This window comes from Oenanthe melanoleuca, chromosome 5 (assembly GCF_029582105.1).
Source record: "Oenanthe melanoleuca isolate GR-GAL-2019-014 chromosome 5, OMel1.0, whole genome shotgun sequence".
In the NCBI taxonomy this organism is placed as follows: Eukaryota; Metazoa; Chordata; class Aves; order Passeriformes; family Muscicapidae; genus Oenanthe; species Oenanthe melanoleuca.
The window spans coordinates 46,273,462-46,290,598 of NC_079339.1; the positions used below are offsets into that span (position 1 = coordinate 46,273,462).

Consider the following 17,137-nt stretch of genomic DNA (forward strand, 5'->3'; position numbering starts at 1 on the left):
TGGGGTCAGCAAGAATGGGGTCAGCTGTAGAGAGCAAAAAGGTTAATCAGGTCACACGAGCTTCCAGGTGACAATGTCCTGCTCTTAGGTTCATTGATCAGCCAGTGAGAGTATTTTATTTTTCTTGATGATGCAATGTTTTTAAATTAATGCCTTTGGTAGAACTTAGGTGGGTGGGGATTATAAAAACCAGTCTGAACCGGTCTCTGGCCTTTGTGAATGCTCCGACTCTCATACTAATGATGATTGAATTAATCTCTTAACAAACACGTTTGTTTTTCTAATTCGCCTCCACACACTTAATCACTCTAGCTCCAAACCCAACACTCAAATATTACAGCACAGATGGCACTTGGTCTTCCCTGATCTCCGGAAATCTCTGAATTATTGGGATCCCTCCTGAAGTAATTTCTGAAGCACGGTGAATAAGGTCTTCTCACCAGAAACAGAATCCTGGAAGCCAAGACTATGTCTAAGAGGATTCACTGTCTACAAAGGAGGATATTTTTTACCAGCAAGTTCTAAACATATTTCTGTTCATAGTTTAGTGTAAAAGTAATTATTTTTACTTCTTCTCTATAGGCATTCATTGGCCAACCAAAGCTAAGTCCCTAAATCCTTTGAGCTGGAGGCCCTTTCTTGTCTTTGATGGAAGCAGGGTTATACCAGAGCTATAATTTCAGTGTTCTGTTACTTACAACCTCACAAATGCTCTACATTTTTCCCACACCTCAGAAAATTTCCTAGATTGCACAAATATCCAGATTCCTCCTGTAGCTCTTAATGCTCCACACAAAAATCTTTTCTCAGAAAATCTTCTTGGAAGTTTTCTGAGTGAGAAAATCCATGTAAGAAAGCAGAGTCTGAGAAACTTTAACATTTTCATGACTATTTGACTTTGTCAACATTTTGAAAGAGAAATTATGAAAATGTTCCATGCTAATTTTCATTTTATAAGATAATATGAAGTGATACATTTTTCTACTGCTTAACAATAAAATGGAAAAGAAAATTCAAAACAATTTGTAGGCAATTTGCTGAATATTTAAATTTTTTGTCACAACTTGTGAAAATGTATTGAAATTTCTCTTGGGAGAGAAAGGTAATTTATTTTATGTGAAGCTAATACAAATAAGGGACTATGAACATTATTTAAAGATAATTGTAGAAAAGTCTGGCTGGAAAGAAAGCAATTGTTTACAATAAAGTTTTGATTGTGTACACAATTCTTCAAGTCAGAATGGAAAATCCTCTGCATCAGTTGTAGAGGACCTGAGGATTGAGAATGTCATTATTTTGTCACTGATATTTTTATTCTCATTTTCCTTTTTTTGTGAACTAAAACCAGATTCATCATATATAAAGTAATAGATGTTGAAGAAAAACTGGTATACTGAGAGCTAATTCACATTGAAAATAAATTTTATTCAAGTTTGTAATGAATCTGATGGGAAAAACTGATTGCTAATGAGATATTCCCATTTTTAAAAATATACATACATTTGATGGAGGAATAAAAGAACAAAACCCAGAAACATTAAATAAGAGAGATAAGAGATCTGGTTAGAATCTTTGTGAAGGTTCACTGGTAAATAGCAAGGCATTCATGTGATTGTAAGTATAACAAATGGCTGCAAAAAGAACAAAACTGCAAATATGAAAGCAAATGTAAACTCACCTACTTCAACCATCCAAAGTGATAAAAAGGCCGTTTTAAGCTCTCAGAAAAACCCACACTTCTTTTTTTTTTTTTTTTTTTGTTTTTAATAATGAATGCTCCTAAACTAATAAGTTGTATAAATTGGCTTAGATTTTTAACAATTTCCTACTGAACCATTGAAAAGTGTTGATGTTAATTGAGGAAATAAAAATGCCTTGAAAGGTCTTGGACACCCTTGGGCACAGCAAGAGGAAATAAACATTTAGGCTTTGGCAGTAAGCAGAGGGTATACATACACATCAGAATACATATATATAGTGTATATATACACATATACACAAGCTTTCTCTCTTCCCTTTTCTTCATCATGCCAAATGTAAACCAAGGGCTGTTCCCCTTGTGTTCTTTGCCTTGTGTTTAGTGGCAGTGATTCTCCTGATCAGCTGGCCACTGAGTACTGTGAGATCCTTCACAATGAACAGAGTGAAACCACCAGCAAAATGTGTCATGTCACAATTTAATAAAGCCCCACATCACCTCTGACTTCTCCCAGCAACACATGCCTGAATTAAATGCTTATAAACAGTATTCCCTCCCTATTACTGTATGATTGGTTTAGGTGCTGCCCTGAGGAATTTTATACATTTTCAGAAGTATGTGGCATATACCAACCAAACCATCACAATATATGGACATATCAAATCTTCAAAGAATTCTTTGGCAAAGGATTCTGGCTACTGCTGTAAAAGACAATAAAATGTTTCTATAAAGACATTAGCAATAAGAACCTAAAGAGAATCTCCATCCTTAATTGGATACAAGAAGGAAGATGTGACAGTGGATGAGGAAAACACTGAGATTCCCAGTGCCTTCTTTGCCTCACTTGTTCATAATAAGACCATTTGTTCGCAGGTACCCAGACACCTGAGTTTCAAGACAGGCACGTGGGGAAGAATGAAAACCCCATAAACCAAGGGAAATGCTCAGCAACCTCTTGCACCACTTAGGCACACACGGGGGTGGTGAGGGAGCTGGTGGAAGAGCTCACCAAACCACTTCCAATCCTTTATCAGCAGTTCTGGCTCACCAGGGAGGCCCCGACAAATGGAGCTGGCAAATGGGCTGTCCATCAACAGGAAGGGCCAGAAGGAGGATCTGGGGCATTGCAGGACACAGCCTGACCTCAGAGCCAGGGAAGGTTGTGGAGCAGATCCTCATGAGTGCCATGAGAGGACAAGTGGGTGATGAGGCCCAGGCAGCACAGGTTTGTGAAAGGAAGGTACCCACCTTGGACCAGCCTGACCTCCTTCCCTGGTGAATGAATGAGTGAGTGAATGAGGAATGGCTGTGGATGTTGTGTACCTGGACTTCAGTAAAGCCATAGATACTGTCTCCCAAAGCATCAAGTCAAAACAACCACCTGCAATACTGCAGAGTGTCTGGAAAGCTGCCTGGAAAAGGACCTGGGGGTACCATTTGACAGCAGCTGAACATGAGCCAGCTGTGCCCAGGGCAGGGATTGTCCCCCTGTACTCAGCACTGTAGCCACATCTCAAATGCTGTGCTCAGTTCACTCATGACAAGAAAGACACTGAGGGGCTGGAGCAAGTCCAGAGAAGGGCAATGGGGCTGGGGAAGGGTCTGGATAATCAGTCATATGAACAGGGGATGAGGGTGCTTAACCTGGAGAAAGGAAGACCTTATCACTCTCTACAATCCTCTTAAAGGAGAGCTGCAGTCAGCTGGGGGTCAGCTTATTATCCCAAGTTACAAATGATAGAAGAAGAAATATGGCCTCAAGTGGGGGTGTGGGGGGTTAAATTGAGTATTAGGAAATAATTCTTCATGGAAAGGGCTGTCAAACGTGGGAACAGGCCACCCAGGGAAGTGGTTGAGTCACTACCCCTGGTGGCGCTTAGGCACAGGGTTGGGTTTGACTGTTCTGGATTAAGGGCTAGAGATCATCTTAAGGATTGATCTTCCAATCTAGAAGATTCTGTTTCTATGACAGAAATTCTGCATTTTCAAAAAACCTGAAGTTGAACTAAGTATTCTGCGTTTCAGACACTCAACTGCATCTTTTTGAAAAAATTGAACATTGCATTTGTCACTTCCTATTAGTGTGGTATGCAATTTAACTGTTGCATCAGTGTGGAAAGCTTAACATTTTTCTTCTTGAGACAGCTAAGAGCTCTAGCGTGCATATTAAACAATCAGGGTAATTTGTTGCTGCTTGCTCTTTGACTACTTTTTTCCCCCCTGAATACTATTCTATTGCTAAGTCAGCTTGGAATAGTGGTTTAAGCTCAGCCACTGCAAAGGAAACCCATGTGCAATGGGTTGAGCTTTTCTGTTTTGCCAGTGCCCCCCTCGAAAATCTGTTTTACACTTCATTTACTACATGACTTCTGCAAGTTTCTTTCCCTCAAAGTTGTCCTTTCTTATTACAGTTTTAATGTTCTGGGATTGTTCTTTTTGGCAAGGGGGGCATTCCCTGAGCTGATTATGACTTCCATTCCTGAAACTTTTCTTCCTAATTCTAGTTCATTTTTCTGTGTATATATGCTTTTTTCTTTTTCCAAGTTAGGTTTTCTTGGATTTACTTTAATTTTCTCATCCTATCCTAATTTATTAAAACCCCAAAAGTTATGATATAGATGGCCTGTATTTTTTTTATGGAATAACAGAAACTGCAGATCAAAAGCCTGCCAAGACTGATAACACAGCTATTAGAGGGAATCAAGAGAGAGCTTTTTAGAAGAGAGATGAGAGACACATGGAAGCTATACACCTGCTGAGGTAGAAGCAGCAGAATTTCTGAATAAACATCTTTCCATGAAATGAATGTCCAGCCTTCCCAAAAGGTTCTCTGCCTAGCAGAGGTAACCTACTATTTATTGCTCAGGTAAAGGCAGAGGGCCTTCTGAAACTCATTACTGATCTAATGTATATGAGTAGTAAATTAATAGTTATTTGTTGACACTCTTCAAAAAAACCTGCTTGAACTGTACTTAATCCTTAACTCTGAATTAGAGAAGTAAAATAGCAAAATTAGGAAGTTTTTAATGTCAGGTTTATTAATTGTTGTTGTTCTACCATAGTACATTTGTCTGTATATTTCAAGGCTGTACAAAGACTGATGTAAGTGCTTAATACCTATTAACAGACTAACCCACTTTAGTCAATAATTTACCCCTCCTGCAACCAGAGATTGGATATATACCAGGAACATGAGCAAAGAAATAAAATAATAATAATAGATGTAAAAACCAGAGGGAAAAAATAGCTAGGAAAGTGGACAAGGAAATAAAATAAGCAGGTTCATTGTGAATGTGACTGATTATTGTATCTCTTAATAGTGAGAACAGCTCTTTATAATATTGTGGCTATACTAACCATGAAGCAGATAGAAAAAGAGTACCAATGTTGTATTACCAGACAGCCTGGGAACAGAAGAGGTTATATCAAGAGACATAGCAAGTGTCACTGCTGGGGTATGGGTGTTATTGGTAGGGTGCCTGATCCTACAGACAATGCTGGAATGGTGCTTGCTGCCATGGGTGATCTCCCAGGTACAGTAATGGTGCAGACACTGGCACCAGGGGAGATGGCTTGTGCTTCCTGCTGCCTGGGGACTTTTGGGAGCTGCTTTAGGGGCAGGCATAAGCTAGAAGTAGTCTTCTGGCTCCTCTGAGCTGTATATTTATTTCACAAAAAATGGTTGGCTCCAGGTTGCCAAAGTGCAGAGATATTATTTTCTTAGACCAAATTCTTAGAATCTTCAAAGTTTGCCCTGGAATGAGTCTGGATTATAGATTTCACAGAAACAGTAGGCAGGGCAGAATATATGTGCAGGGGGAAAACAGCCCTTCTGTGAGACCCCTTTGCAGCAGCCAAGCTGGGACAGCAGCTGACAGGCAAGGGTGTAATAGACTCACTGGACAACAATGGTACTATGCAAGGTAATAAGCATTATGCATGATAAGGTCTGTGCTAGTTATGAACTTCATGTTGGTAGGAGAATGGACACAAATAGTAAAGTGATATAACTTGTACCTATTTGTCAATCAACATAAAAAAATTAGGAGAGAAGGCAGCCATGAGGGAAGAAGCAGATGTACACAATCCTCTCCACCCACATGCTCCTCACCTTCCCTGCTAGAAGATGTATCTATGCTGTCAGTATCACACAGGCCTGTTTTGTACCAGAGCTAATGACAGTTCTGCATGAATGCCACCTTCTTTAAAAAAAAAAAAAATTAAAAAAAAAAAGAAGCAAGGCTCAAACAAACATGCAACTATGACAACTTAAATTGATGAAGAGTCTCATCTACAAAAAACAGTGAATAACATCAGTTAGGAGGTGGAGAGCCCCTCTGTAGCCATGCCCTACTCATCAGATCTAATACTTGATTTAAGAGTGGTCATCATCACACATCTAATTTGTGCATGAACTTATTCTTTTTTCAGAGGATTCACAATTTTTCCCATGAAGAGTACAGTGTTCTCCATAGATATGACCATGAGGAAGGGCCTGTCGAATCTAACGGTGACTGGAACAGACATGGGCACCATTTCCATGCCTGTGGCAGCTGCTGCTTCTGTGCCAGTCTCATCCACCTTTACCACAGCCTTATGAATAGCCTGTGAAGAAACAGACATTTTACAAGTCACAGGGGTACAAAACTAAACAAGAATGAGAGTTAAAAGTGCCTGAATAAGTTACTGGTAAGAAACAAGTGTCAGATGGAGTGTGAGTCCACTGCTTAAAGACAGGAAAGTCAGAAAAAAAATAAAAATCAGAAAGCTATATGCAGTACAGCTTTCTAACCCTACAGAGTAAAAGTTACTCTTCACTGGGGGCTAGTGAAAACCTTTGCTTTGTTTCTTTTCTTATTCCTTGCATCCACCCACTCATGGAGATCTGTACAGCTAGACCAAGTGTTAAGAGAGTAAAACTATATTTAACTGTGTATTAGAAGTTCATTAGAAGTTGAAGAAATAACTTGCAGATTAGCAAAATGAATAGAAATCTGAAATTATGTTTTCTGTATTCCTTCAGGTTTTGGGGGAAATGGGAGCAAAGGTGAAGGGCCAGAAATGGAGGGCTAGAGCACAGAAACACAAAAGTTTGACCTTGCAAAATCAAGACACTAACAGATCCTGATTCACTAATGTCCACCTGAGGTCATGAGGGTTGTTGTTTTCTTCATTAGGCAATTAAGTTTGCCCTGAATTGTCAGCTTTAAACTCTAGGTTTATTGAAGCATGACCTATCTGTAGCTCTTGTCTGAGCCTGGCAGTCATTGTTGATATTCTTGAACCCAAATGTTTGTAATAACTGCATTTTCATTTCTCCCAAACAGTTTAAAAGCAAGCAGTGGTTTTCCTCTTCCCTCACCTCCATAAAATACAAGCAGTGACACATCCTACAGCTCCCAAGCAGGCTAAAGAAGGCAGACACAAACATATAAAGTTGTCCCATGCAGCTCAAAATAGCCTCCTAGATTAAAAAATTACAGTCTTTAACTTGCTCCAACCCAATTGCTCATACAGTAGAACTAACATGGACAAAATACTCTGTATGCCATCAGCTGCCTTTTCATGTGAAGCAAAGACTCTTTACATGAGTTTTGCACCATGAATAGTTGTGCAGAAAGTGAAGCAAGTATCAGAACCATGGGCCCATAAAACAAAAAGCAGTATTACTTACCTGGGAAATCCTGTGCTGGGGCTGCCCAGTGATCCCAGACAGGTCAGCCTTGTCAGTGAATAGATCCATGATGCCCATTTTATATAAGATATCCTTTAGGTTATATGTCCCATAAAGCGTGAATTTTGGAAGATACAAATTTACTGAGCTGCCAGAAAAGAAGAGCAAGAATATGGTGAAACATTTGATCAGTTATCACAGAATAACATAGAGTCATAAGAGACAAACTGATTCTGCTTTCTCCCTAAAGGCATTTTGCCTGCAGCCTCTCTCCAGCCTTCACAGGAATGCAAATTTTCTGAAGTTATTAATCTCTTGTGCAATTTGCTGGAACTACCTTCATCATGAGCCATTACTGAGGATGCAGAGGATTCACCTTGTGAAAAAGAGATTTCTTTAGGTGTCTCAAGCTGAGCACAAAAAAAAAAAAATCCAACACACTCAAGTTCACTGGTTAGTTTTGGTGTAAAAACTGGTCTTGTGTATTTATCATATAAAACAGGACAGACAAAACAGATCTATATCCACTGAAGAAGCAGGAAAACAGTAAGTAGTGATAGAAGGCATGGCAAAATAAAAGATAAAAGCAAATTTACAGAGTATAGTCAATAGATAATTATTTTTCTGTGTCAAGCCCAGTGTCTGACCTACTCAATTTTAAGTGACTAGGTTGCTGCTTTATATAAATTAACCAAAGCTCTATGTTTCTTACTCATTTCTTCCTTGTTTTTTCCCCTAAGTGTCTTGCAATTACTTTTCAAAGGTCAAGCCCAACATTTACAGCTAGAGGCAGCATAATGAGACAGGTTAGTGACAGTGCTGACATTAGGTGCTGCTTTCTGGTGAGAAGCCAGGACAGCTCTCCAGGGCTTTAGGTCAGGGAGATGTGGGGCCCTTAATGAAGCCAGCCAGAGAGAAAGTCATCCAGTGGGCAGGTGGGAAGCAAAAGGCAAAAACCTCCAGCACTGCACAGCATCTAATGCCAGCTCTGGCTGTACCCAAAAACAAGAGTGCTGGTGGATTGATAACAGGCTGCTGATCTCTTTCTTCTCCCTGATTTCAGTCTGTGCTGATTGCTGCCCCAAATGAGGATGCAGCTATCACTGAATCATCTGCCTTGCTGTTCCCTAAACCCACTCCTTCCAGTCACTTCCAATACAGAGGAAAGGGAAAGCCACAGGCACACAGCAGCAACCAGGAATGGATCAGTAGGATACACCTTCCAGAAGTGAAAGTGTCCTTTTCTCTATAGTTCAGCCACTTAAAAGATCTCAGCTGTCTGCACTGCTGACACTTCAGCAATATCCTCTTTGTCAGCCACCAGAAAAGAAAGATACCTTTCATAACACTTCTGCCACTAATATCAGCATCAGTTTGCAGACAGAGAAGAAGGGACAAACATAAGTAACCCACAGCCTTTAAGTGATTCCATATAATACTTTCATTTATTAAGACCTTCCAGACACTCCAAATAGTAGCAAATACAATCGTTTTCAAGATTAAAGGGAAAAGAAGGAGTTTGTGTGATTATTTTGTAGGAGATAATGGTTATGATGAAAAATGGGGAGCAGCATGAAACAAACTTGTCTTTGACTGTGATTGTTTTTCATACTGTCAGGTGGAGAGAGGAAATACAAATCTCTCCAATAGTATTTAGCATTTGTCTTGATAATTGTAAAGGAAATTTTTCTTTGGCAAAAATTATACATAAGTATCTTGATTCACCATCTTATTTGTCCTATAGTCACAACCCACATAGCTATTCCCAGAAGTTTCAAAACTGCAAAGATGCACAGAGAATTACATAGTTTTTCCTACTGTTGTTTTTTTTTGTTTGTTTGTTTTTTCCATATGAAAAAGAAGTTTCATTCTTTTGATAATATTTAACAGTGAATCAGAGTTAAGAGAATAAACCAGTTTTGGGTTCCTGCATTTCAGATGTAATTTTTTTCTTGAGAAGGGACCATCTAAAACATGATTTTCACATGTTTGTGTAAAGGTCACTAATGAATGAATACAAGGACATGATATTGTAAACATATTGTACCTATGCTTATATTTTGTGAAAGGCAACTGCCATACATGACACTAAATGTAAGGATTGTATAATTTTTGAAAGCATATAAAATTTCTGCCTTTTAGCCTCAAAGCTACCTTGAAATGAGTGTGGCTTACTCCTATTTTGCCTAAGTCCTCAGAGAGCTTGGATAAGTGGCTGTGCTCTATATCATTGAGCTTTGCCATCACAATTGCTGGATGGAAGTTGTTATTTCAGCACTAACTGTACAATTACTGTTAATTTTAATAGGTAGAAATTAAGAAAGAGACAAGAAGAAAGGCTGAAGTGGTAGGAATTTACTTATAGAAGGCAGAAAACCTTCCCCCCAGAAAAATGAGGAGAGGTCTAAGTCAAAAAACCTGGGCCCATTGAGAGCTGAAGATTGGAAACAAAGTGCAGAAATAGCAGAAGTCCTAATCTGTGAAGGTTTCCAGAGTGTGCAGTACTGAATGTGAAAACACATGGACACTAAAGAGCCAGATTCAGCTCTGGTCAGGGGATTTCTTCTGGTTAAAGCTGAACTAAAACTGGCACACAGATTCTGTGTTACACCCCAGCACATTTGTTTCCTTGGCTACCATCTGAAACAAGAACTGCAGAATTTTACCTTTTTGTGACTAATGTCCTCCACCTTGACAAACGCTCACAAGACAATCTTTTCTCCAGCTTCCTCATTCTTCCTCTATCAGGCAGAATAAAAAATGCTGAAGCACCTCCTTTGTAATCCATTTGCACCACGGTGGAAGACAGCTGCTCATCATAGCCATGCTTGAACAGGCCCATTCCAAACATCATTGGGACTTCAACAGCCTTGCTCCCATCCACAAAAAATTTGCTCATTTTAGTATATTTTGTATCAAAAGGTTTTTCCCATTCAGCTTGAAATATAAGAGACAGAGAGAGTTACAGGATATTTTGAGGACCTCACATTAGCTGATGATGTATAGAGTCATAAAAACTTATTTTTACCAGGCTGCTGAGTTAAGAAACAAAACAGCAACAGCAGAAAACTTTTGCACTGTCATCTTCACCATATTAAATTTTCAAAGGTTCCTCACTTAGTCATGAAACAACCCACCTGCATTGAAACTCTGAAAGATTCTTATCCTCAGTGGAGAGGAATTTCAAAGCCAAATTCCAGGAATCCACAGCATACATTTCAGAGGCTGAGCAAATTTTTAAAAAAGGGAGAAATTGTGGCATTTTGGGAAGGGTTTTTTGTTGTTTTTATTTTAATTTTTAAGAAGTCTTGTTGCTCTGTAGTAAATTCGGCCTTCTAGAGCAAAACTAACATTTTATCAAATGTGATGGACAAAAGTAAAGCTGTGACACTAAGTAAAATAAATGGCATCAAGAAAACATGAAATAAGATGCAACCCCTTTTAACTTCTGATTTCTATTTGAACACTGATTACTAGGCAACTTATTGCAAATGAAATAATTATCATCTGCTGTTTCCACCCTCTGACATAGCCTGCATTACTAAATAGCTTTTGAAAAAGTGAAATGAAACTTCTTCAGTGCATGTCTTGTCTCTGAAAGCATAGATTGACAACCACAATACTCTGAACAGGAAAAAGTAGATACTTTTATATATTTGATATACTTTTATATACTTCATTAATAGTGACTTCTATCATCAGATATATAACACATAGGACATTATTATGCTTAAGTGTGAAAAAAAAGCAGAATGAATCACTGAGAAAGTGAAAGTCCTGAAAAACTTTAACATCATTTTTCTAGTGCTCAACTCAGGGGAAATCAACTGATTTCAAGAAGAACTTTGCTTGAAAACTGAATAGGATGTTAGGACCACTACTCTGGGCTTCAGGAGGGCAAACTTTGGCCTCTTCAGAGATCTGCTTGGGGTAAAGCCATGGAGGGAAGAGGGCCCCAGGAAAGCAGGTTTGTCACAACCATCTCATGCAGCACTAAAGGCTGGGGGCAGAGTGGCTGGAAAGAGCAGCTGAGCATGAGCCAGCTGTGCCCAGGTGGCCAAGAAGGCCAATGGCATCCTGGCTGTGTCAGCAATAGTGTGGCCAGCAGGACCAGGGCAGGGATTGCCCCCTACACTCAGTACAGATGAGACCTCACCTCGAGTTCTGTGTCCAGTTTTGGGCCCCTCACAATGAGAAAGACATTGAACTGCTGGGGCATTGAGGGCAACAGAGCTGGGGAGGAGTCTAGAGAGTCAGTCATATGAGGAGAAACTGGGGGAGCTGGGGTGTTTCAGGCTGGAGAAGAGGACGCTGCGGAGGGGAACCTCATTTCTCTCTACAGCTGCCAGAAAGGAGGCTGTAGCCAGGTCAGGGCCAGTCTGTTCTCCCAGACAACAAGCAATAGGACAAGAGGGAATGGCCTCAAGCTGTTTCAGGGGAGGTTCAAGTTGGACATCAGGAAGAATATTTTCACTGGAGTGGCTGTCAAACGTTTTAAAAGGATGCCCAGGGTTATGGTAGATTCATGATCACTGGAAATGTTCAAGAAATTACTGGACTTGGAACTCACTGCAAATAGTTTATTTGACAGGGTGATGTTCAGTCAAAGGTTGAACTCAAAGATATTGGAACTTTCATATGCTGTGCTATTGGATCTATGATCTATCCTATGGTTCTATTATTATTTAAAGATGACCTCCACCAAACACAGGAGTCATCCATCCTAACCAAGAAGTCAGGTAAAAATGCCAGGAGGCCTGTGTGGATGAACAAGGAGCTCTTTGGTGAACTTAAGCACAAACAGGTAGCCTACAGAGAGTGGAAGCAAAGATAGGTAACCTGGGAGGTATAAAAAGAGATTTTCTGAGCCTCCAGGGATTAGGTTAAGAAAGTTAAAGGTGTGATAGAATTAAATCTGGGCAGCGACTTTGACAGCACCAAGAGAAGCTTCTATAGGTATGAGAATAATGAAAGGAAGACTAAGGAAAATGTGAACTCCCTCCAGAAGGAGATGGGAAACCTGGTTACCCAGAATGTGGACAAGGCTGAGATACTCAATCACATTTTTTACCTCAGTCTATACTGGCAAGTGCAGACCGGGACTGGGAGAACAAAAAACTGTCCACTGTAGGAGAAGATCAGGTTCAAGACCATGTGAAGAACCTGAAGATGAACATGTCCATGGGACCTGATGAAATGCATCTGCAGATCCTGAGGGAAATAGTTGAAACAGCTAAACCACTATGCATTGTATTTGAGAAGTTACAGCAGTCCAGTGAAATTCCCACTGACTGAAAACAATAAATGAGAGCTCTCATTTTGAAAAAATGAAGGAAAGGAAGACCCAGGTAACTACCAGTCTTTCTCACCTCTTTGAGTGGCAAGATAGGGAGCAGATCCTGCTGGAAAATTAGGAAGTGATTGGTGACAGACAGCATGATTTTACTAAGGGTAAACTGTGGCAAGGTGGAGCAATTGATGTCATCTACCTGGAGCTGTGCAAAGCATTTCACACAGCCCTGCATGACATCCTTGACCCTGCACTGGAGAGATGGGTGTGACAGATGTCCCACTCTGTGGATAAGGAATTGTCTGGGTGTTTGCATTTGATGGCTTGCAGGCAAAGCTTGCTGTCCAGAGGAGATCAGGGATGGCCAGTGCTCCTTGGGGATTTTGGTGTTAGGACCAGTGCTGTTCAATATCTTTGCTGCTGAAGTGAACAGTGGAAGTGAGTGCATCCTCAGCAAGTTTGCCAGTGACACCAAGATGATGCTGTTCTGTTGACATGCTGTAAGGAAAGGATGCCCTCCAGAGGGAAGGGATTCCACCCAGATGGAGAAGTGCCATCCAGAGGGAGACAGGCTTGAGAGGTGACCCATTAGAATATCACGAAGTTCAACAAGGCCAAGGTCCTGCATGTGGCTTGGGGCAATCCCAAGCACAAATACAACTGGAAAATAATGGAGTTGGACTTGGTCCTGTTGGTTGATGAGAATCTAAACATGCCCCAGCAATGTGTGATTGCAGCCCAGAAAGCCAAACACATGCTGAGCTGCATCAAAAAAAAGTGTGGCCAGCTCCACTCTGGCAAGATCCCACCTGGAGTACTGCACTCAGCTCTGGGGTCTCCAACAAAAGAAGGATATGGACCTGTTGGAGCAACCCAGATGAGGGCCATGGAGAAGATCTGAGGGCTGGGGCTCCTCTCCTATGAAGACAGGTTGAGAGAGTTGGGGTTGTTCAGCCTGGGAAGAGGAGGATCCAAGGACACCTTGGAGTCCCTTCCAGTACCTAAAGGGGGCCTACAAAGGGGGGAAGACTTTTTATACAGGCAGACAGTGACAGGATAAAGGGGAATGACTTTGAACTGAAAGAGGGCAAATTTAAACTTGGATTAGATATAAGGAAGAAATCCTTCACTATGAGGATGGTGAGGCTGGAAAATTGTATATGCCCCATCCCTGGCAGTGATCAAGGCCAGGTTGGACAGCTCTTTGAACTCTCTGGCCTAATGGAAGGTGTCCCTGCCCATCACAGGGGGGTTGGAACTAGATGATCATGAAGGTCCCAAACCATGGCTATCAGTTAACACAGAGATTAGACAGAGATGATATTCACTAATACTTTCCTCCTATTTCAAAGGCACTCTTATTCCTGTTCTCACTTCTGTCCTAGGGAGATACCTTTAGGCAGCTTCCCCAAGTGTGTCACAGTGCTCAAGTGGCAAAATGAAATTTGAAGTATTTGTCGTTACCAGCTTGACTAAGGCATGAAAAGGGATTGGTGCAATAGAGTGGAATAACATGTCTTGTAGGTCAGAGTCAGGAAAATATTGCCAGACTTTTGTCCTTGAAGAATTCTGTACTAGACTATACCTTGAAAAAAAAATGACACCAGTAATGTGCAAGTTTGTAATGCACAAAAAGAGGACAAGCACCTAAAAGTATGGACTGGTTATGCAGCTAAGTGAGGTTTGGAAATCCTCTCCAGATTAATCCCAGCTCTAGATAATTAACCTGCTCCTGATTTCAACATTAAAAAATTTTAATATAATATTGTGATTACTGCTATTTTTTAATCCATTTGCTTTGAAATTGGAGAGCTAAAACTGAAACTCCACTACCTTTAGAGGAGGAGGATTTCCTAAAATCTTTGCAGTAGTAAGCTGAACATCTCATAAAAAAACCCAACAACCCTTATTGTTAGAACATGTAAAAGTTAACTAATACAAAGGTATCTTTAATACAAGGTTTCTCGGGCTTTTGTCCCCACTGTGCTTCTAAGTCCATTTCTCTTCAAACACCTTTCAGTAAAAGAAAAATCATCTGCCTCTTTTTGAAAGATATTCCTGATGCTTAATAAAAGTCTAAATGGAAACACTATTTCAGATAAACAAGTAGGTTTTCAAGAGAACTAAGAAACACCAATCATCTGTATTTTAATTAGCTCCATTTAGTTGTGGCCAAATCTCCAGACATTAATACAAGGAGCAGAGATGCAAATGGAAAGCAAAAAAAACCAGAAGTATAATTCTTAATTATTTTCAGGGGAAGCCTTATGTTGGAAAGTGCAAGCATCCAGGCTAACACTTCTAAAAGGATAACTTTTCTTAAAAAACATAATCTAATATGCCATCTCCATTTCCATTAAAAAGTTTGATTATAGTTTTATCAGATAAATTACAGAATATTATTTTTTGACTACAAATACTTTGCTTTCAGCATGTGATCAGTAAGAGAGAGAAAGTTTGAAATAAGATGCAATATCTGTTATTAGACCACTGATTGAGCCTTACAGCCTTGATCCTCTTCTTCTCATTAGATCAGAAGTCTGAAAAGCTCTGGGAAGATCTGAAGACTGTATCTAAGCAGACTGCACAAGTTAATTAAGAAAAACAAGCTTATTGTCAATAGGCTTGTATTTGATACTGGTGGGTCCATCTCTTCACTGGAAAATATTATAATCTGCAAATCAAAAAAAAAAGGTTTAAACCTATGCCTCTAGATACACTAGGACTACAGATATGCTATTGGCAAAGGCACAGTCAGCAAAAAAATAAGGAGAATGAATGTGAAACTAAAGCTATTGTAGCATGTTTAGTTTTGAAAACATAAACATACACAGTAACAGCAAAGCTGTTGTCTAAACATATAATCTGTTTGATTAGATTTCCTTTAATAGCATTCTTTGCATTTAACTCTGAACTTGCTGAACAAAAAAAACCAGCTGGATTGAAATTCCCAGAAATGGATTTCAGCCAAGCATTTAAGAAAGTGCTTGAATCCAAATAGATTGTATAGGATTAGATGCTTTACTGCTTAGAGATGACTTCCTCAATATATATATATATATTCCACTAAATTTTCTGAAGGAAAGAAGTTTATATATTAAGAGATATGGGAAAATTTGCCATACATTTTCTAGGAGTTATCAGTGTCAAGTAGAACATAATTTCCAATAGCTTTGCTTCTAATTAAATATAAATAAGGACCAAAAGGAAAACAAGATATGAGTCCATCTCCAAAACCATATAGCAAAAAAAGATGAAGTTCAAGACTGACCTGAGGAAATAATTCATGGAGAAGAAGAACATGATATGTATATCTTACCATTAAAATAGATATAGCTAATAAGGAGAATTTCAGTGAGTGGATCCAGGTTATTTACGAGGTCCTTGATTTTTCCATTCGTTCTTCTTGCTACGTATTCATTGATCTTTTGCTGGGCTTGATCAGAGTTCTTGAAGTTCATAGGATAAGCTTCTCCTTCATAGAAGTTTCTGAGATTACTTAAAAATTTTTCTTGTGGCTTCAGTCGATCAAGCACAAACAGAACGTTTCCCATATTCAGCTGTAACCCCTCATTCCTTCTGGTCACCATCTGCATGAGCTGACGATAACCTTCGTGTATGTCATTTTCAGAAATCTGACGAGGGTTAAAGCAAAGGACCCTGAGAATCTGTGTCAGGGTGTCTGATCTGGCACCCAGAGTCAGCATTGCAAAGGCAGTAGAGATGCTCAAAGGAGAGAAGAAAACATTCCTATTGTTTTCACGAGAAGAAATCTCTTTGTAGAAACAACATGCAAATCGACAAACGCTGTTGCTTACACCCTGCCATGGCATGTTTTGGTTTCCTTGTGCTCTTTGATTCTGGTTTCTTACCCCTTGTTGATAAAGCTCATAGCAGTAACTGTTGGAATGGATTCCAACAAGTAAAAGACACAGGAAAAGCAACATCTTCATATTTCTGTGATTCTGTAATAGAAGAAAAGTTACATTTGGCTTAGAAATCTTTTCACCTTGTGTTTAGCAATACATCAATCCCTTCACTATGTAGAGTTAGCTTAGCACCAGAGACTCAGATATTTGAATTGAGGGAAATGAGCTTTCTATTTCAAGGAAGCAGGCTCTGGAAAATTACTCAACCTACTGAAAAGGTTATGAAATAATAAAAATTAAAGTCAAAGAGGGATGAGGTAATTCCAAAGACGCCCTCATTAAAGTTAAGCTACAATTCATTTTAAACTGTTTTTTTTCACCAATATTCTGTTTTCATTATGGCTTTAAGTGACAAAAGAGTCAGAAGTATAGGTTTATAGAGCAGAAAGCAAGGGATACAATCAAAGCTAATCAGTTAAATTTGGAAATTTAACAAATGAAAAATCGAAGCAGAAGAAAGGCACAATATGCCTCTTTTCTGAAAACTAAAACATACATTTTTGAATGGGCTGCATGTAAACCCATATGCCAGGCGCCTAAGAGAA

At 39.5% G+C, this 17,137-nt stretch overlaps 1 protein-coding gene across 1 annotated transcript; it reads right to left on the bottom strand.

Moving 5' to 3' along the window:
- Positions 1-4,716: 4,716 nt before the first annotated feature.
- LOC130253638 (alpha-1-antiproteinase-like) lies at positions 4,717-16,631 on the bottom strand. Its single transcript, XM_056492361.1, has 4 exons — positions 15,983-16,631; positions 10,040-10,310; positions 7,374-7,521; positions 4,717-6,304 (listed from the first exon to the last, which is right to left on the bottom strand). The coding sequence occupies exons 1-4, from the start codon at positions 16,614-16,616 to the stop codon at positions 6,116-6,118; spliced, it is 1,242 nt and encodes a 413-aa protein (XP_056348336.1). The 5' UTR covers positions 16,617-16,631; the 3' UTR covers positions 4,717-6,115.
- Between the last annotated feature and the right edge of the window lie 506 nt (positions 16,632-17,137).